The 21,252-nt window shown below is 44.3% G+C and overlaps 2 protein-coding genes across 3 annotated transcripts; one reads left to right on the forward strand and one right to left on the reverse strand.

Moving 5' to 3' along the window:
- Positions 1-9,356: 9,356 nt before the first annotated feature.
- man2b2 (mannosidase, alpha, class 2B, member 2) lies at positions 9,357-19,694 on the reverse strand. Of its 2 annotated transcripts, none has more exons than XM_084165375.1 (18): positions 19,499-19,694; positions 19,134-19,280; positions 18,941-19,046; positions 18,638-18,810; positions 18,200-18,315; positions 16,256-16,433; positions 15,942-16,140; positions 15,515-15,705; positions 15,126-15,309; positions 14,683-14,819; positions 14,112-14,380; positions 13,703-13,894; positions 11,638-11,881; positions 11,278-11,388; positions 11,011-11,203; positions 10,214-10,470; positions 9,898-10,027; positions 9,357-9,644 (listed from the first exon to the last, which is right to left on the reverse strand). In XM_084165375.1, the coding sequence occupies exons 1-18, from the start codon at positions 19,622-19,624 to the stop codon at positions 9,553-9,555; spliced, it is 3,045 nt and encodes a 1,014-aa protein (XP_084021501.1). In that variant the 5' UTR covers positions 19,625-19,694; the 3' UTR covers positions 9,357-9,552. The 2 variants fall into 2 exon arrangements, with proteins under 2 accessions (XP_084021501.1, XP_084021502.1); XM_084165376.1 differs by having other exon boundaries at positions 9,358-9,644; positions 9,910-10,027.
- A 126-nt stretch (positions 19,695-19,820) lies between these two features.
- On the forward strand, positions 19,821-20,995 carry smim20 (small integral membrane protein 20). The gene is made up of 3 exons (XM_084165408.1): positions 19,821-20,005; positions 20,461-20,517; positions 20,701-20,995. Exons 1-3 carry the CDS (start codon positions 19,897-19,899, stop codon positions 20,736-20,738), a joined length of 204 nt encoding a protein of 67 aa, XP_084021534.1. The 5' UTR covers positions 19,821-19,896; the 3' UTR covers positions 20,739-20,995.
- The last annotated feature ends 257 nt before the right edge of the window (positions 20,996-21,252 follow it).

The raw sequence follows: 21,252 nt of genomic DNA on the forward strand, positions 1-21,252 counted from the left end.
AAGCTCTCAACCTGTTCCACTACAGCCCCGTCGATGAGAATGGGGGCGTGCTCAGTCCTCTTTTTTTTCCTGTAGTCCACAATCATCTCCTTTGTCTTGGTCACGTTGAGGGAGAGGTTGTTGTCCTGGCACCACACGGCCAGATCTCTGACCTCCTCCCTATAGGCTGTCTCATCGTTGTCGGTGATCCGGCCTACCACTGTTGTGTCGTCGGCAAACTTAATGATGGTGTTGGAGTCGTGCCTGGCCATGCAGTCATGGGTGAACAGAGAGTACAGGAGGGGACTGAGCACGCACCCCTGAGGGGCCCCCGTGTTGAGGATCAGTGTGGCAGATGTGTTGTTACCAGGATCCAGTTGCAGAGGGAGGTGTTTAGTCCCAGGATCCTTAGCTTAGTGATGAGCTTAGAGGGCACTATGGTGTTGAATGCTGAGCTGTAGTCAATGAATAGCATTCTCACGTAGGTGTTCCTCTTGTCCAGGTGGGAAAGGGCAGTGTGGAGTGCGATAGAGATTGCATCATCTGTGGATCTGTTGGGGCGGTATGCAAATTGGAGTGGGTCTAGGGTTTCTGGGATTATGCTGTTGATGTGAGCCATGACCAGTCTTTCAAAGCACTTCATGGCTACAGACGTCAGTGCTACGGGTCGGTAGTCATTTAGGCAGGTTATCTTAGAGTTCTTGGGCACGGGGACTATGGTGGTCTGCTTGAAACATGTTGGTATTACAGACTCAGTCAGGGACATGTTGAAAATGTCAGTGAAGACACTTGCCAGTTGGTCAGCACATGCTCGGAGTACACGTCCTGGTAATCCGTCTGGCCCTGCGGCCTTGTGAATGTTGACCTGCTTAAAAGTCTTACTCACATCGGCTACGGAGAGCGTGATCACATAGTCATCCGGAACAGCTGGTGCTCTCATGCATGCTTCAGTGTTGCTTGCCTCGAAGCGAGCATAGAAGTGGTTTAGCTCGTCTGGTAGGCTTGTGTCACTGGGCAGCTCGCGGCTGCAGAGAGCTGGGACCAAAGTAACAAAGCCTACCATCAGTAACACATTACGCCGCCAGGGACTCAAATCCTGCAGTGCCAGACGTGTCCCCCTGCTTAAGCCAGTACATGTCCAGGCCCATCTGAAGTTTGCTAGAGTGCATTTGGATGATCCAGAAGAGGATTGGGAGAATGTCATATGGTCAGATGAAACCAAAATAGAACTTTTTGGTAAAAACTCAACTCGTTGTGTTTGGAGGACAAAGAATGCTGAGTTGCATCCAAAGAACACCATACCTACTGTGAAGCATGGGGGTGGAAACATCATGCTTTGGGGCTGTTTTTCTGTAAAGGGACCAGGACGACTGATCCGTGTAAAGGAAAGAATGAATGGGGACATGTATCGTGAGATTTTGAGTGAAAACCTCCTTCCATCAGCAAGGGCATTGAAGATGAAACGTGGCTGGGTCTTTCAGCATGACAATGATCCCAAACACACCGCCCGGGCAACGAAGGAGTGGCTTCGTAAGAAGCATTTCAAGGTCCTGGAGTGGCCTAGCCAGTCTCCAGATCTCAACCCCATAGAAACTCTTTGGAGGGAGTTGATAGTCTGTGTTGCCCAGCGACAGCCCCAAAACATCACTGCTCTAGAGGAGATCTGCATGGAGGAATGGGCCAAAATACCAGCAACAGTGTGTGACAACCTTGTGAAGACTTACAGAAAACATTTGACCTGTGTCATTGCGAACAAAGGGTATATAACAAAGTATTGAGAAACTTTTGTTATTGACCAAATACTTATTTTCAACCATAATTTGCAAATAAATTCATTAAAAATCCTACAATGTGATTTTCTGGATCTTCTTTTCTCATTTTGTCTGTCATAGTTGACGTGTACCTATGATGAAAATTACAGGCCTCTCTCATCCTTTTAAGTGGGAGAACTTGCACAATTGGTGGCTGACTAAATACTTTTTTTCCCCCACTGTATATCTGGTCTCCTATAGCACTGTTTCCTGGAAATGCTGCTCTCTTTTCTGTTAATCATTTATGATCCCCGCATAGTGACGCTTTCTTCAAAAGACAACCTGTGTGTCTGTGTGCATCGCAAAATCAAAACATTTTCAGTCTTCTACATCTAACATCAATCCCCTGAATTAAACATGTTGGTTCAATATTTAAAACACAACTTCTTATATTAGATGAATCTGTGATGATAACAAGTAAACATGTACACAGGAAAGCAAAGATCTTGCCAGACGGCATAAGCAATGAGAACGTTTTGCTGTACCTAACATCTCTGGCTTGGTAGGAGTGCAGCCATGGTTACAAACTGTTGTTTGTTCTTATAAGATGTGAGTAGGTGTGTCTGCTTCCTTTGTAACTGCAGGACCTAGTGACTCATTGGGGCAAGTTGTAGGATAATATATTAATATATACATATAATATATTAAGCGTTTACGACTACTGTGAGCATGATATAATTTGTTAGCCGTGACTGCAACTGATAAGAGTGTCGGCTATGCAGCTCTAAATAGCTGAAATGTAAATTTGAGTGTCCCCTTTCCTGATCTGTTCGTCAAATAATTTCACAATTTATATGTGTGTGTGTCATTTTGTAGGGCAACCACATTTACTGTTATTGTAAATACTGTTCAATTTCTTGTTTCTGTTCATCCTGTAGTCTCCATCAGACGAGGGGCCATGGTTACTTCCTGAGGTAACAGCATATATCGCCACCAACGTCTGCTCTGTTTCCATTTCCTGTCATTGACGAAAGAGAGTGCCCCCAGATAGCATAATTTCCAATGGTGACAGAACACCAGTCAAATTGAGAATCTGATTGCTGCATCTCTGGACTGTATGATTTCTGCCTGATGCTCAATTATTGGGTATTTTTTCAATTCTACTGTATTTTCATTTGCAGTCATTATTATGGTCAAAACACACTCTTTTACTTGCTTTCTCTTGTCGGGCACATGCACACATTCACAGGCACAGTCTGTTTCTTGTGAACACTGGCTTTTGCATAGGTCTATACCACATACTGTAAAATACGTACAGAAATGACTGACACATGAAACGTAATAGAAAAATACACTCATAGAAAATACATTCACAGACTGGGCTGAGCTGAGCAGGTCCTTAACCTTTGTCTTGGGTCGGTATAGACATGTAATCGAGTGATTCATACACCTGGACTTGACACTGAGAGATTGAGGGTGGGAGAGAGAAAGAGAGAGGGAGAGAGGGTGAGAAAGAAAGAGAGCGAGAGAAAGAGAGAGAGAGCGAGAGAGAGAGAAAGAGGGAGGGGAGATAGAGCAGGAGAGAGCGAGAGAGAGTGCGCGAGAGAGAGAGAGCGGGAGAGAGGGAGAGCGAGAGAGCGAGAGAGAGAGCGAGCGAGCGAGAGAGAGTGAGAAAGAGAGCGAGAGAGAGCAAGAGCGAGCACGAGAGAGAGAAAGAGGGAGGGGAGAGAGAGAGGGAGAGAGAGAGCGAGAGAGAGAGAAAGAGGGAGGGGAGAGAGAGAGAGTGCGCGAGAGAGCGGGAGAGAGAGAGAGAGCGAGAGAGAGCGAGAGAGAGAGAGAGAGCGAGAGAGAGAGAGAGAGAGACAGAGGGAGGGGGAGAGAGAGAGAGGGAGGGGGGAGAGAGAGAGAGAGCGATTAAAAGTCAGCAACGCATATGGAATAACACAGAAACATTTTAATATCGAAAGTGAGATCACCATGCCTATAGCCTAGAAGAACTTACTACACTAAATCAAGACAGGAATATTTGCCTGTGAGTAGGGTGTGGAACGGTGTATCGTGGCGGTAGGCGGTGTGTACTGAGTATGAGACTCACCCATTGAGTGGATCCTCTGGAGGAGAAGGTGGCGCTCTGGTCGGCGGCCTCTCCCAGCTCCTCCATCTTCAACTCCTCGTCCTCATGGTGGGGGGCCTCGTGGATCACTCTGACCACTCTCTCTGGGGCACCGCCTGTATACACCATAGACATACAGTGATGTGGCTCTGTATACACCATAGACATACAGTGATGTGAAAAAGTATTTGCCACCTTTATAATTTTCTCTACTTTTACATATTTTTGATAATGAATGTTAGCAGATCTTCAACCAATACCTAATATTAGATAAAGGGAACCTGAGTGAACAAATAAAACAATTACATACTTATTTCATTTATTTCATAAACAAGGTTATGCAACACCCGATGTGAAAAAGTATAAAGTCCAATCTCGTCCAAAAAGTTGACTCAAGTTTGCCAAAAAGCAAGGATGTTCTATGGACAGATGAGTCAAAAGTCTAACTTTTTGGACGACATGGGTCCCATTATACCTGGCGAAAACCAAACACTGCATTCCACAGTAAGAACCTTATACCAACAGTCAAGCATGGTGGTGGTAGTGTGATGGTTTGGTGATGCTTTGCTGCCTCAGGACCTGGACGACTTGCCTTAATAGAAGGAACCATGAATTCTGATCTGTATCAGAGAATTCTACAGGAGAATGTCAGGCCATCCATCTGTGAGCTAAAGCTGAAGCACAGCTGGGTCATGCAGCAAGACAATGATCCAAAACACACATTCAAGTCTAAATGAAAATGGCTAAAAAGCAAAACATTCCATACCTAATCCATACCTAGTCAAAGTCCATACCTAACACCAATTGAGATGTTGTTGCAGGACTTGAAACAAGCAGTTCATTCTTGAAAACCCACAAATGTCGCTAAGTTAAAGCAGTTCTGCATGGAAGAGTGGGCCAAAATTCCTCCACAGCGACGTGAGAGACTGGTCAACAACTACAGGAAGCATTTGGTTGCAGTCATTGCAGCTAAAGGTGGCACAACCAGTTATTGAGTGTAAGGGGGCAATTACTTTTTCCCACAGGGGAATTGGGTGTTGCATAGCTTTGTTAAATCAATAAATAAATTAAGCATACATTTGTAAACTCAGGTTCCCTTTATCTAATATTAGGTTTTGGTTGAAGATCTGATAACATTCAGTATAATAAATAAATTTTGCATAAATAAGGAAAATCAGAAAGCGGGCAAATACTTTTTCACGGCTCTCTACATACATATTGGGTTTACAGATATCAAGAGTGCACACAGAAAAACAACCAAATAACAGGATGTGTCAACTCACTGTCTTGTATGGTAACAGGGTGATACAGCATTGAATATACTATAACTCTGATCTGTCGCGAAATGGGCATGAAATACAAAACTAGGGACTGTTGCAAGTTTACGTTGAAACGGCTTCCAAGACAAGGCGTTGCTCTGTGGATGCTCTATGGAAATGGAAATGTTCATTGTCGGATTGGAGGTTCTATTCTATGAACGTACACATATGTAAATGTTGTTTGACAGGCTACCAACTCTTTCATAAGCACACGAGTGTATTATCCTACACATGTAAAGCATTGCTTGACTTGGACTGAAATATGTGCCGGTACTCATTTTGGGTGCTGAAACTGATTATATTTAGTTGCAGGAGCTCCACAATACTTTTGAGCTAATACTCTACCAGAGGAACAGGTGCTCAAGCAGTAGAACATGTGAGGTGTCAGTACTCAGCTCCGGTGAGCTCCTGCCCAAGTCAAGCACTGACGTAAAGATGTAAAATAAGCATAATATCACAATGCTCTCTGACCTTGGTGTCTTTTCCGTGCCCTGTACAGGCAGATGAGGGCGGTGAGGAACAGCGGCAGGACAGCCAGAGGAAGCATGATAGACAGCAGCAGGGACTGCTTTTCTGCTGGGAGCTCTGCTGTGCAGAAAGAGTGGAGTTATTAGCAAACTATTGCAATAAGATTGGATCTATAGCCAGTTTAATTCGTAGGAAGCATGTTTTTAATGTAGGACTTTCACCAAATACATGTTAATTGTCTCTAATCAGTACTCACCACTGTGTGTCTTATTTTGGGATGTAACTGTTATCTGTGTCCCATTCCCCACGAATTCAAAAAGAGATGGTATCTCTACATGAACTTTACAGATGTAAGTACCAGAGTCATTTCTAGTGAGGTTTGAGATTGTCCAATCTGAGCAGTAACAGACTACAGTCTGCTGAGATGCCCTGTCCTGACACTGACTGTTGTTGACCAGTACACTCTTATATTTTATCCCGGTGTGCTCTTTTTGGCAATAAACTGTCGCTCTTGACACGTTTTTATTCCAGCAGCACTGGATCTGAACAGTACCCCCCTCTGTTACTGTCACATCATGAGGAGACTGGGTCACCACTAATGTGCCGCTTGTACCTGTGGAGAGACAGAGAAAACAACTTATTAGTGAAACATCAAATGACAAGGATAAATAGTATGATATGCATAAAGCTGATGTAATGTATTCACATTAGGGTGGTACCATTACCAAATCTAAATCATTATTACCATATAAAACGTGGTATAAAACGTGGTTTTATTAATTCTACAGGCCTTGTTGTTGTTGTTAATGATACCAAAATAAATGTATTGACTACAGTGAAATGAATGAAAACAAGGAAAGCTAAAATAAAAGGTTATGTCCAGACCAGTAGAATAAGTAAAACATGCTTGTGATGTCTTTGCCTGGTGAGCCAATATGGTGTTGGTTTAATCTAAGATAATGATGGTCCAAATAAATGTGTAACTCAATATGTTTGTAACTTACCCCAAGAAGAGATGGAACAGAGCGAGGAGAGCAGCAGGCAGACCAGCAGATGCTTCATCTTTCTGGAATGATATCACTATGAGCCCAGTCAGCCTTTAGGTGCTGTTTCCTCCACCCTCCACACACACACACACACACACACACACACACACACACACACACACACACACACACACACACACACACACACACACACACACACAGACACACACACACACACACACACACACACACACACACACACACACGGGGGCGTGAGAATCATAACTGACACACACTTGTTCTGGGCTTCCTTTGACAATTGACGCACTGAATGGTTAACAACAGAGTTGCTTATCTCCATCTTTCTCTTTCTTCTTTATGTGCATCATTTTGTTCTTTCTTCATGCTAAACCTTTGACCCCAGTAACGTCTTCTTCTTTTGGTCCTGCTGTCTGCTCTCTACCCAGTTGATTTCAAGTATCTGCAGTTCTGAACAAGCTTTATTTGTTGATTAAAGATCTAGTCAAAAGTTTCATCGTTGGCAAAATTATGTGGGAAGCAGAGAAACTAGATGTGCAGATTGTGAAATGTCCGTTGCTGTGTCACTCTGTCAAAGGCGTCAGTGAAATGCGGTGGGCAAAGTCAAACGCAGGACACAGAGCTGATCAGAAAACGTACTTTACTAGAAAGTAATCTGAGAATACACAATCTCCACACAGGGAGGAAATAACCCGCACACTAACGACAGCCGATAACAAATACAATCACACACAACACACAGTGGAAGACAGAGGGTTAAATAGGGAAGACAATACCACATAATGGGAAACAGGTGTACACAATCAAGACAGAACAAGTCGAACACAGAAACATAGATCGGTAGCAGCTTCTTCTCTAAGGTCAAGAACAAGAAGTGGCCGTGTGGTCTAAGGTGGACTGTAAGCGCTGCGCTCACTTGCAAACAGGAAGAACATTTCTCACCAACACCCTTCAGATAAACAGTCTTACCGCTAGTCAAACAGTGAGAGACCCTCATCTCTACTGGGTGTTGGTGAGAAAGTGAAAGTACTTCATGTCAGAGACGGTATAGAAAGCAAGACATCCCTCCCCCTCATTTTTTCTGATTGGGGCGAGGCCACTCTGGTCCACTATGGGGAGCGAGACTTCTCACTGGCAAAGAAATGTGGGTCGGGGCGGGCGAGCAGGGACGGGACAATAAGTAGAGCCTGCTGTTCCCTCTCTCGCGTGAGCATGCCAGATATTTGTTGCGTTCCCCTGCTCATTCGTTGCATGCATCAACCAATGGTTGCGTGACACATCATCGACTGAGATTGCTATAACACATGATGTGGTTAGCCGATACATAAAACACCTATCCAGGTGTTGTAAGATCTGACATGCATCGGCAACGTCTGGGCAGAGGAACGCAACCTCATATGGCGGAACCGTGAGCTCACATGGGAAAGCATGCTTACGCGCGAGAGAGGAGAACATCCACATACATACACAGGAACATTGAATATTTTTTACAATGGTAAACGGCTTGAGTGAACAATCTTCATTTATCCACCATCTTTGACTAGGCCAAGGAATGAGTTTGGCACCATTGACCTAGAGTGTGGTCCCAGCACCATGTCCTTACTGAAATCTCAGTATCTCCATGATAACCAAGCAAAGTATCTCCCAGCGTCCTTTTGCAATGTGATAAGACGTATCTCAGGTACAGTGGCAAAGTTCTATCCCTTTGTTTGATCGCTCAATACTATTTGCATGCTTGCCTAAAACTGCCCCTTCAACATGGACGCTTGCTCATCTCATTGTCTTTCTCCATTGAACAGGTGCAACATCCTATGCGTCGTCACCGTAGCTTTGTGTTTCACATTACAGCATTAGACCATTTTCTAACCTGTGTGATGGACATTTCTCTGCATGTGTATGTGATCGTATGTTTAGCACAATGCTGCTTTTTTTATTAACCTGTCTTGGTTGGGTTCATGCGAGTGGCGAGTTGACTGCACAAGATTAAACCACACTATCACTCATAAGCAATTTGGCAGTACGCCCAGAACATTGCTTGGGGAACTAGGAGTGACACAATAGCTCAGTTTCAAGGTAAGAAGCCTGGTGTGGTATCAGTCAGTCTCATGCAGGAACCAACCATGCTTATAGGACCTGTTTGTGTACCAGTATAAAGGGACTGAAAGGGAACCTCCACTTTAGATTTTCATCAGGCTTGTATTGAGTTTGTGAACCACTCAGTGCATTAATAAAGATTGCTTCATTTACTTTGACTTTGAGTCCTTAGTGGTGAATTTTCACGACATCTGTATCAACGGTTCTGAACAGAAACTCTGGATGAGTTTTGGATTGAACTTTCAGATCGATCACTGGATGCTCTTGATGTGAATGTTGCATTTTAGAGCCACTGGAAAGGAAAATTCAAGTGCAGCTATAGACTGACTGTCACCCTACGGAAACAACAAGAAGTGGCCGTGTGGTCTAGGGTGGACTGTAAGCGCTGCGCTCACTTGTAAACAGGAAGAACATTTCTCACCAACACCCTTCAGATAAACAGTCTTACCGCTAGTCAAACAGTGAGAGACCCTCATCTCTACTGGGTTAGGTTATCAGATGCCTTGAGAGGTCAATAATGACCTTCTCCTGTCCAAGGCCTTAAAACTGAAGCACTTCAACTGAGGCAAAGAATTAAACAGACACAAAATGAGTGACTCCCTATTTTAGATTATACTCAATTTTATACAGAAAAAGTAGTCCGGCACTTCAAGATAATCCACATCCTGGTCATACAATGTCACATGTGTTACATTAGAGAATGTACATCACAGAATGTTTAATCCCATGTTCTACATGTCAAAAGGCCTCTCTTTAGATTAGTTATCCATCTTCACAGAAGACTGAAGGGGAACTGGAACTTTCTACTTGAAGTAAATGAAGAAGGTCCTGATTTCTTTGGGTGATATGGTCACATTGAAATCACCTCTCACACCAATACTTGACCTCTTGACCCCTGAAACAGACAAACAAATAAAAAACACTCGGACGTAGACAAAACAAAGAATTGTAAACGCAAAAGATGGTTCAGATTTCATAGGTGGTTAAAATCTCAAAACACTATAGCCTAATCAATTGAGAACTAAATTGACAGCTCCTGAATCTCAAAAGGTACACTGATAGTTACTTCTCTTATATCTTTTAACTTTGATAAAAGGTATTTATTCAGATGCGATATTTCCCTCCACCAAAGTTGAACTGAAGCTTACCAAGCCTCTCACCTCTCCCTGGGTCTTCTGAAGTCTTCCACTTCCACCTCTGGAGGTCGGAGATATCCCAGGTTCCTGTGAGAGAGCGCTCCTCCACCGCTCCCACTTCTCCCATGCCCCGCAGCACTTCCTGTTTACACAGGAAATTGATTTTCAAAACAAACAGTGTAAATGGAGTAGTGACCACCAAATGTCAATCTATTTTTTCACTTAGTTTTGCATTTAGTACACACAAATAACTCTTATTTGACCTCAATATGATCGCAGTGTATATAGAGGTGTCATATTCATCTCATCCAGCTGTGTTTTCTGTTACCTTCATGTTAATTGTAGCCGGCTGAGAGAGAACCGGGTCTTCCCCCTTCTCATACAGATGCATGATCCTCAGTAGGACCCGATCGTAGTCCGGCTGTGTGGATCCAGGGGTACCTGTCTCTATGTTCTGGAGGTGCAGGGTGTGGTTGGAGCTGTAGACCCAGCCCGGGACACTGAATGTCAGCAGGTGGAGGTTGTCAGGCAGGACCACGGGGCGAAGCGGAGATCTGGTCCGAGGCTCCTTCCTCCAGGCCTTCTCTAGAGGGAGAGGTGGAATGGCAGTGCAGTGTAGGTATGAGACCATACATTGTGACAATGCATAGTATAGGTGAGCAAAAACGTGGTCGACTCCATTTGGGAACGTCTCAATTGTGTATTTGTTTTTAGAATGGATTACACTTTATGGATTTCTAGGGAAAGTTTTAGTGGAAAGTAGCTGTGCGTGCTTTAAGCAGGTTGGTATTTACGGTCATGAATCTTGCCCTGGGAGGCAGCTCTGCAGAGTGGTCACAAACTGGCACAGCCATAAAGTCATACAATCTGATTTTAAACCTAACCCTAGCCTTAACCTTAACCATACTGCTAACCCTAATAACGAATCCTAATCTTAAATTAAGATCAAAAAGCACATTTTGTTTTCATGAATGTTTACGATATAGGCAATTTTGACTTTGCAGCTGGACCATCTAGCGGAAAATCGCTCAGTTCTGCCTCCAGGACAAGATTCATGACATTAAAGGTCAACCTGCGAGCCTAGCCAGAGTAGTTAAATAGGAGAGCTATAAGGAGTGGACTCACGTGGCCTGTCGATGGGCATGACCACAGGTCTATGCTGCAGCTCTATCGCCTCCCTCTGGTAGAGAGAGGAGTTAGCAGTCAGGGAGCTCAGTGTCATCCACAGGACAGGCCTCACCACCGAGCTGTCGTTCAGGGTCAGGTTATAACCCAGGTTCCACTCCTGGTTGTTCCACAGACGTCGGTGGAGCATCACCTGGGACAAATACAGGGGGTTGTTTGTGTGTGTGTGTGTGTGTGTGTGTGTCTCATACCTAAACACACACTCACCTCCAGCTCTCCCTCCCTCTGGCTGGAGGCACCATGAGCTCTCTCACTGAGGAGGAACAGTCTGCTAGAGTCATCTTCAATGTAGGCCGTTCGAACCATGGGGTAATAGTTCTGCAGTACACAGACACAGGAAGAAACACCAGCAATTGTCACAAAGTCCTGAACTGTAACCCAGGCCTGATTCACCAAAGGGAAAGCTGAGGAGACCAAACACCCAAACTCCCTGAGTAGGAAAACATCTTGAGGTGAACCAGGCTCATAAAGTGTAGGCCATCTTCCTCTGGCTGGCAAGGTACTGTGGAAGTTCAGAGTACATTTAACCATCAACACCAAAACAGTCCTTAAATACAACCCACTCACTCTGGCAACATTATTATTGACGAACGTCCTGGAAGGCCTCTTCATCATCTGGTACCCATTGTCGTCAGTGAACAGAGTCCTATTGTTCTTCAGGCTGGTCCTGGTCCTGAGGACAGCCTCGGTGTTGACCACCAGGGGGCCCAGCGAGTAGCTCTGCTCCAGCCTGAAACACAGCCTGCCCCTGGGGAAACCCTGTGGGACTCTGGTGGTGACCGAGTAGGTGTAGTCCTCATCCGCTTCCTCCCTGCGGACAGAACTCACTGTTAATGTGAGCCACCGAACATTAGACATGCACCTTACTAAGATGTAGCCTTGTTTGAGTGAGTGAGTGAGTGAGTGAGTGAGTGCGCGCGAGAAAGAGAGAGAGGATAGAGGGAGGATAAAATAGATACAGTGAGGGAAAAAAGTATTTGATCCCCTGCTGATTTTGTAAGTTTGCCCACTGACAAAGAAATGATCAGTCTATAAATTTAATGGTAGGTTTATTTGAACAGTGAGAGACAGAATAACAACAAAAAAATCCAGAAAAACACATGTCAAAAATGTTATAAATGTATTAGCATTTTAATGAGGGAAATAAGTATTTGACCCCTCTGCAAAACATGACTTAGTACTTGGTGGCAAAACCCTTGTTGGCAATCACAGAGGTCAGACGTTTCTTGTAGTTGGCCACCAGGTTTGCACACATCTCAGGAGGGATTTTGTCCCACTCCTCTTTGCAGATCTTCTCCAAGTCATTAAGGTTTCGAGGCTGACGGTTGGCAACTCGAACCTTCAGCTCCCTCCATAGATTTTCTATGGGATTAAAGGTCTGGAGACTGGCTAGGCCACTCCAGGACCTTAATGTGCTTCTTCTTGAGCCACTCCTTTGTTGCCTTGGCCGTGTGTTTTGGGTCATTGTCATGCTGGAATACCCATCCACGACCCATTTTCAATGCCCTGGCTGAGGGAAGGAGGTTCTCACCCAAGATTTGACGGTACATGGCCCCGTCCATCGTCCCTTTGATGCGGTGAAGTTGTACTGTCCCCTTAGCAGAAAAACACCCCCAAAGCATAATGTTTCCACCTCCATGTTTGACGGTGGGGATGGTGTTCTTGGGGTCATGGGCAGCTTTCCTCCTCCTCCAAACACGGCGAGTTGAGTTGATGCCAAAGAGCTCCATTTTGGTCTCATCTGACCACAACACTTTCACCCAGTTCACCTCTGAATCATTCAGATGTTCATTGGCAAACTTCAGACGGGCATGTATATATGCTTTTTTGAGCAGGGGGACCTTGCGGGCGCTGCAGGATTTCAGTCCTTCACGGCGTAGTGTGTTACCAATTGTTTTCTTGGTGACTATGGTCCCAGCTGCCTTGAGATCATTGACAAGATCCTCCCGTGTAGTTCTGGGCTGATTCCTCACCATTCTCATGATCATTGCAACTCCACGAGGTGAGATCTTGCATGGAGCCCCAGGCCAAGGGAGATTGACAGTTATTTTGTGTTTCTTCCATTTGCGAATAATCGCACCAACTGTTGTCACCTTCTCACCAAGCTGCTTGGCGATGGTCTTGTAGCCCATTCCAGCCTTGTGTAGGTCTACAATCTTGTCCTTGACATCCTTGGAGAGCTCTTTGGTCTTGGCCATGGTGGAGAGTTTGGAATCTGATTGATTGATTGCTTCTGTGGACAGGTGTCTTTTATACAGGTAACAAACTGAGATTAGGAGCACTCCCTTTAAGAGTGTGCTCCTAATCTCAGCTTGTTACCTGTATAAAAGACACCTGGGAGCCAGAAATCTTTCTGATTGAGAGGGGGTCAAATACTTATTTCTCTCATTAAAATGCAAATAAATTTATAACATTTTTGACATGCGTTTTTCTGGATTTTGTTGTTGTTATTCTGTCTCTCACTGTTCAAATAAACCTACCATTAAAATTATAGACTGATCATTTCTTTGTCAGTGGGCAAACGTACAAAATCAGCAGGGGATCAAATACTTTTTCCCCTCACTGTAGCAGCTAGGGAAGGAGGGTACATGGAAACCAAAGACTGACAGAAAGGAGTTGTTGACATTCCCACCTGTAGAAGTACTGTCTGATCTCAGTGATGATCTTCCCAGGGACAATCTCCATCTTGACGGCCTTGTATGCCCTCACTGCAGAGCCGTTAGCACTGAAGATGTAGTTATCAGAGATGGGCCCTGCGCTGACATTCCCATTGACCTGGTACTCCCAGAAATCCTGACTCATTCTCACCGTTCTCTTCTCATGCCTGTCAGGGTCACAGAAAGTTCACAGGGGGCATTGTTGACGTAACGCCTGGGCTGCGTTCAATAGGAAAACGTTGTGGAACGTTCAGTAAAATAAAACATGCTTCTCTGACATGTAGAAGAAATCACGTCAGCTCTATTAACTACATTTCTATCTGCAACGTTCCACAACGTTCGCCTGTTTAATGTGACCCTGATGTGAATGTTGAATATAACTACCTGTCGGTGATGCTATGCAGTAGGTTAGTATCCTGGTCCAACATGATCTTATAACATTCATTCAGAACTGGTAAGAGTCTCCTTCCTGTCTTCAACCACTGTGAAACATTTCGTCTATTGAACGACACGACCCAGGCATGGTGGGTCACGAGGCCCTCTTCACCCGGCTTTTCTGAGAACTTGATGAGGTACTTCCTGTGTTGGAGACCCCCAAGGTCCACCACGATGAACAGGTCATAGGTCTTGTTGGAGTCAGCTGAACTCTGGGTCTGTTGGGAGCAGAGAGATGCGGGCCGTGTTCATTGGACACCAAACAGAAGACAACAGACAAACAGGGAGGGAATACCTGGACTTGTCCAATAAGAAACATTCATTTTCATCTTCCGTTGCGAACTGTTTTTCGCTGCATGCCCAATGAACACAATCATGATTAGCTGAAAACTGGGTTTGTTTAGAAGGTATGATGTCAATGGAACTGCAGATATACACATGGCTTTTATGTTATATAAGGGCGACTCATTGTCCTACAACATGTTTAGCTGGATAAATCAACCATGTATTTCCACACTACCTGCGCAGGCACGGCCTGTCCTTGGTCGTCAAACACCGTTGCCATGGGGAAGGTTACCGTGACGTTGATGATGGTGGTGGTGTTCCATGCCAGGGGGTTGTATACAATGATGTGCTGTTCCTGGTCCTGATGGGAGCCTGCAATTACACTTATTATCAAATTATCATTGATTTATATAAAAAAAAATACCCATGTTGTAGTTGATGAAGATAGTTATAAGATTATGCCTTGGACCAAGCGGAGCCTTGGGCCTTGTCAGAATACATCCTTTTGTACCCCCTTCCTTGATGTGTAATCACTGATCTGTAGTGTGCGATTGGATAAGTGAAAACACGCTTCCCATCCTACTACTTTAACACATCCACTCCTCTGAGATCATGTCAAAGGAAGGAAGGATGCATTTTTCAATTATTAATGATTCTTTTTCAAATACATTACTTTACCCTTGCTCTGAGAGTCTTGTCTATAGAAGGCTTCAGAGTTGCTAGCGGTGCCCAGGGCCTGGGGTAGGAGGAAGAGGGCAGCCAGGAGTTCCTCTACTCCCATCATAGCCTGGGTCAGGTGCTCTATGTACATGTCAGCCACCTTGGGAGACTCTGTCCCTGTGATCCCGTCATGGTGCTGCACCTGGAGATAAAACAGAGGGATAATAAGATGAAAACAGTACTTATCTATTTCAAATAATTCATTTTGTGGGTCTTTTATTTCTAAATGTGTGTGTCAGAAATGGGATATGAGAATGTTTAATCACTGGGTTACAATGATAGGTACTATTAATACAGATAAATACACAATGAATCACAATCAATCAGTGAGTATTTTGATCAGGCACCTCAGAGACAGCCCAGCGGAGGGCCTTCAGTTTCTTCAGGGCCTCTTCTTTAGGGACTGGTCCATCTGGGTAGCTGACCCGGTACCGGGTGAATAGAGTCTCTGCAGCATGCAGCTGCGAACTAGCTCTCCTGGCTATCCCCTTCAGAACATTCCGGGAGGCATAGAACCCAGTCCATGCGTGGAAAGGTTCTGGAGAGACAAAAGGTTCCTTTTTAGAACTCCAAGAACCAGATTGGAATTATGTGAGAAAAGCATTTTTCGGCCCTTGGCTTCATAGCAGTTTTTACTCCTACATGTTTTGAGTGTGCCAACTCTTGGTCATTGGAACCATTGATATATACTTTTTATATTATACAAGTTTTATTCATATTCCATTTATATGTTTGAAACATATAATAGATACGAACATTTATCGAAAAACCCACCAGTGGAGTAAGGAAGGAAGTCCTCACTTCCCCTCATATCCCAGGTGAGATTTGATTGGTGGACAGCCTGGAAGTACTCGCTGAGAGTGGCGTACTGGACTGTCACTCCAAACTCCTTGCTGTTCTGGTTGATGTATTCCACTAAGGGATCCATGTTGGCAAACTGCACAGAGGAGTTGTAGAACTGCTTGTCACAACCCTATAGAGTGAAATAACAGGAGAAACATATATTGATAAATGGTGAAGTTACTAGAAAGAACACTAATTAACGAGTTTCCTGATCTCTGTATATCTATGGCTCTATGTTGACTCACCCAGGGCCAGAGGACATGGTTTGTCCTGAACCACGCTGCCCTCTGCTGGATGTTCTGCACCATGGTCTTGGCATAGGAGTACAGCGTCTCTTTGGTGACAGGCAGGCTCATGTTGGGGTAGATGCCATTTTTAGGGGGGTCAGGGAACAGGGCCACGCCATTCCAATAGAAACCAGAGCTGAGAGAGAACAACTGATTAATTTCACTGAGACAAACATGTGCTTGTAATCTATTAAGAGCCTATGGTGATAGGCAAAATTGATCAAATTGAGATTTTTGGTGATCTATAGCCGTGGTCAAAAGTTTTGAGAATGACACAAGTATTGGTCTTCAAAGTTTGCTGCTTCAGTGTTTTTAGATATTTTTGTCAGATGTTACTATGGTATACTGAAGTATAATTACAAGCATTCCATAAGTGTCAAAGGCTTTTATTGACAATTACATTAAGTTTATGCAAAGAGTCAGTGTTGACCCTTCTTTTTCAAGATCTCTGCAATCCACCCTGGCATGCTGTCAATTAACTTCTGGGCCACATCCTGACTGATGGCAGCCCATTCTTGCATAATCAATGCTGAGTTTGTCAGAATTTGTGGGGTTTTGTTTGTCCACCTGCCTCTTGAGGATTGACCTCAAGTTCTCAATGGGATTAAGGTCTGGGGAGTTTCTTGGCCATGGACCCAAAATGTCGATGTTTTGTTCCCCGAGCCACTTAGTTATCACTTTTGCCTTATGGCAAGGTGCTTCATCATGCTGGAAAAGGCATTGTTCGTCACCAAACTGTTCTTGGATGGTTGGGAGAAGTTGATCTCTGAGGATGTGTTGGTACCATTCTTTATTCATGGCTGTGTTCTTAGGCAAAATTGTGAGTGAGCCCACTCCCTTGGCTGAGAAGCAACCCCACACATGAATGGTCTCAGGATGCTTTACTGTTGGCATGACACAGGACTGATGGTAGCGCGCACCTTGTCTTCTCCGGACAAGCTTTTTTCCGGATGCCCCAAACAATCGGAAAGGGGATTCATCAGAGAAAATGACTTTACCCCAGTCCTCAGCAGTCCAATCCCTGTACCTTTTGCAGAATATCAGTCTGTCCCTGATGTTTTTCCTGGAGAGAAGTGGCTTCCTCGCTTCCCTTCTTGACACCAGGCCATCCTCCAAAAGTATTTGCCTCACTGTGCGTGCAGATGCACTCACACCTGCCTGCTGCCATTCCTGAGCAAGCTCTGCACTGGTGGTGCCCCGATCCCACAGCTGAATCAACTTTAGGAGACGGTCCTGGCGCTTGCTGGACTTTCTTGGGCGCCCTGAAGCCTTCTTCACAACAATTGAACCTCTCTCCTTGAAGTTCTTGATGATCCGATAAATGGTTGATTTAGGTGCAATCTTACTAGCAGCAATATCCTTGCCTGTGAAGCCCTTTTTGTGCAAAGCAATGATGATGGCACGTGTTTCCTTTCAGGTAACCATGGTTAACAGAGGAAGAACAATGATTTCAAGCACCACCCTCCTTTTAAAGATTCCAGTCTGTTATTCTAACTCAAATCAGCATGACAGAGTGATCTCCAGCCTTGTCCTCGTCAACACTCTCACCTGTGTTAACGAGAGAATCACTGACATGATGTCAGCTGGTCCTTTTGTGGCAGGGCTGAAATGCAGTGGAAATGTTTTTTTGGGATTAAGTTCATTTTCATGGCAGAGGGACTTTGCAATTAATTGCAATTCATCTGATCACTTCATAACATTCTGGAGTATATGCAAATTGCCATCATAAAAACTGAGGCAGCAGACTTTGTGAAAATTTATATTTGTGTCATTCTCAAAACGTTTGACCACGACTGTACTCTACAAACCAGCCTGTAGGGGTAATTGTAAGAGAGTAGGATATGCTAGGAGAGTTATGACATGGAAAATGGTGAGAGGGGAAAGGATATATATGTAGGAGACCTGTTAGAGAAAGGCAGGTAAGATGGAGTACAGTAGCTGAACTGGTCCATGGTGTGAGTGAAGATCTCTTGCTGCTCTTTCAAGGAGGGGGAGCCTCTCCAAACAAACTGGAGTTTCTGCTCCAGACATAAAGACCATGACAATAAGTTATTGTAAATTTAGTGTAAACATTACTGTAGCACAGTTGGTAGAGCATGGTGCTTGATAACACCAGGATAGTGAGTTCGATTCCCGGGACCACCTGTACGTAAAATGTGTGCATGACTGTAAATCGCTTTGGATAAAAGTGTCTGCTAAATGGCATATATTATATATTATTAAGTCAAACCTCTTTAAACCAGTTAACTGCTTATAAGTCACTGATCATGGTCAAGACTGCTCAATAGAGATGGTAACATGCCTGGTAGGCTGTAGCTGAAACTATGGTGACTACCATACCTTGCTCTTCTGCATGTCATCTTTGAGGTCATAGTCGATACGCGAGATGAGGTGGGCATGGAACCCAGCCAGGGCAAAGAGGACAGGGGTGGTGGCGGAGGCTCCAAACGGGTCCACGTGCCACGAGAACCGGGGACGCACCCCAAACGTCTCGTACAGGAACCCATGGCCCTCTGTAATGAGAGTGTGTGTGTGTGTGTGTGTGTGTGTGTGTGTGTGAGTGAGAGAGAGAGAAAGAGTCCATGAGTGTTTAAAGTAACCAACAAAACAAATGTTCTACATCAAGTATGAAACCACTTTTACCCGTCAGCTGCAGTACCTCATCATCTAGATCGGTCACAGCTTCATCATGCATCACCTGTCCCCCGATGATGAACTCAAGTCGACTCTCCTTCAGTAGCTGTCGCACCTGGGGGGGAGGGAGATAGGCGAATCAACACAAAGTCAAACAAAGATAAGAGGGGGGGTTGTATAAGACTATTCTATAGTATGTTACCTGTTTCTTGTGCTTGTCTGTAGCCACAGAATCCCACCACAGCCGAAAGAATTCCTGCTCCACTGCGATGAACTTGCGCTGTTTGTTCTGTGTCAGCGCCTCTGTCACACTGGAATACACGTTCGCTGCGTAGGCATGCATGCTCTCCTGTTTGAAGATACAAGAGACAGAAGTACACCAAGTTCAATACAGTGTACTATGAACATTGACAGTATAGAGTTGTTGCTATATTTGGACTGACATTTCATTTTGTGATATTGGAGACATTCTTGCACCTCCCAAAATAAAATGTCCCTAGTTCTAACGTCCAAGAGACCAATATAATACAATGGTACAGGAGTTAGCTAGGTAAGCTAGCAACAAACCTGAATAGTATACACCCAGCCAACATCCATGTGACTGTGCGGTATAACAAACGTCTGAATTGGTCCATTTCTCTCTGCACAGGAAACCGTGAAAAATAAAAATAGTGCGAAAGTTAAAACCCCCATCTCTGTCAAAACATGAGCGGTTCTACGATTTCATGCTAGCCCACTTCCTTATTATGGTTCTGCAGCATGTGACAATCATGCGGGCAGTCCGCCCCTTAATCTACGGTGTTAACAGAGGTTAAAAAAATAATGTGAAGCCGCAAATTAAAACCAACCATTTTAAACAGTGCAGAACTTCGTGATCGTGAACAACGTTTCTCTGGTCAACTTTACCCCGGAAGACATTCAGGAACCACACATACTGTAGATTTGGAGGTGAATGCGCAAAAAATATGTCAAGAAACAGAAGAATCACGTTAATATTTGGAGGATTTATAACAGCAGTTGCTGCTGCATTTTACCCTATATTTTTCCATCCACTCACGCACACAGCTGACTACAGTAAGTAGCTAACGTTAGTCGAGTAATGTACTAGTCGACCCTGTCACAAGAGCGCATCCATGTCTGTTACACAACGACAAGCTAGCTAGGAAGTCTTGTTAGGCTACGTTTTATAGCTGCTAGTTTCGAGTATCCTCATGTGGACACAATGTTGCCCTGGCCAGCCGGACTGTAAGCATTGCATTGACCATTTATCAGTAGCCGTGTGTTCCAAAAACCCATGCATTAGCTACATGGTCTCAGTATCACAGTTTTCTGTTTTTAAATATAGACAGTTATTTCAATGCTGTACAATTGTGAGCAGACTACAAGTTCTGCCAAGCAGGGGTCTGGAACTTGATGGCACCAGTGGTCTATGCCTGTGGTAGTGCCCTTGCCTTGTCTATAAGGATCCTGGTTCAAACCTGCCCCAGGCCCCCGCAACACTATTGAAAACCCCACTCACTTCTCTGCAGATCAAGTCCAGAGAGCAAACCGAGCAGGAATCAATCAAGCAGACGTGCAACCGGTGGGTAAGTAGCCTACTAGTTTCTCTCATGCTTCAAATCAATTCAAAATACCAGCTGAATGTTACAGTGGTTCTTCTTCTTCTTCGCCATTATGAAGATGTGTATGGTTGCATCCCCTGTCCTGTCAGCAGACTTGAGTTTTTCACTAACCGTATATAAATCAGCTATAATTTGGTGTATTTTCAGGTGTCAAAGTATGGTCTGATCCCTACAAGCCAAAGTGATGTGTGAGACAACTGTCCCTGGTATGGAAAAGAAGACACTATGCTGATGAAGACTGTCCACTGAAGATGATGCTGAATCCCAATTGGAGTGTGTTTGTGTGAGTGAATGCTACGTGTACCTGGATGCTTAGGTGTGGTGGATGGATGCTTGCCACTTTATCCTATGAATAAAGTTTAAAGACTAATGGGTTTTTTCTTTATGTTTTTGGAAATGTTTGGGCCTATGTATTTGGGAATTAAATTGGCCACTTAAATTGCTACTTGTAGTGCATTGGATGTGATACACATTATGACCACAATGTGTCACTATTTGCTCAGACAGTGGCAAAGAGGCATGTTTGTACATTATGTGCTCATTTACATTTACATTTTAGTCATTTAGCAGACGCTCTTATCCAGAGCGACTTACAGTTAGTGAGTGCATTCATTATTATTATTATTATTATTTATTTTTTCATACTGGCCCCCCGTGGGAATCGAACCCACTACCTACTGAGCTACATCCCTGCCGGCC

The sequence above is a fragment of the Coregonus lavaretus genome (genome assembly GCF_964263955.1).
Source record: "Coregonus lavaretus genome assembly, chromosome: 7".
NCBI classification, from domain to species: Eukaryota; Metazoa; Chordata; class Actinopteri; order Salmoniformes; family Salmonidae; genus Coregonus; species Coregonus lavaretus.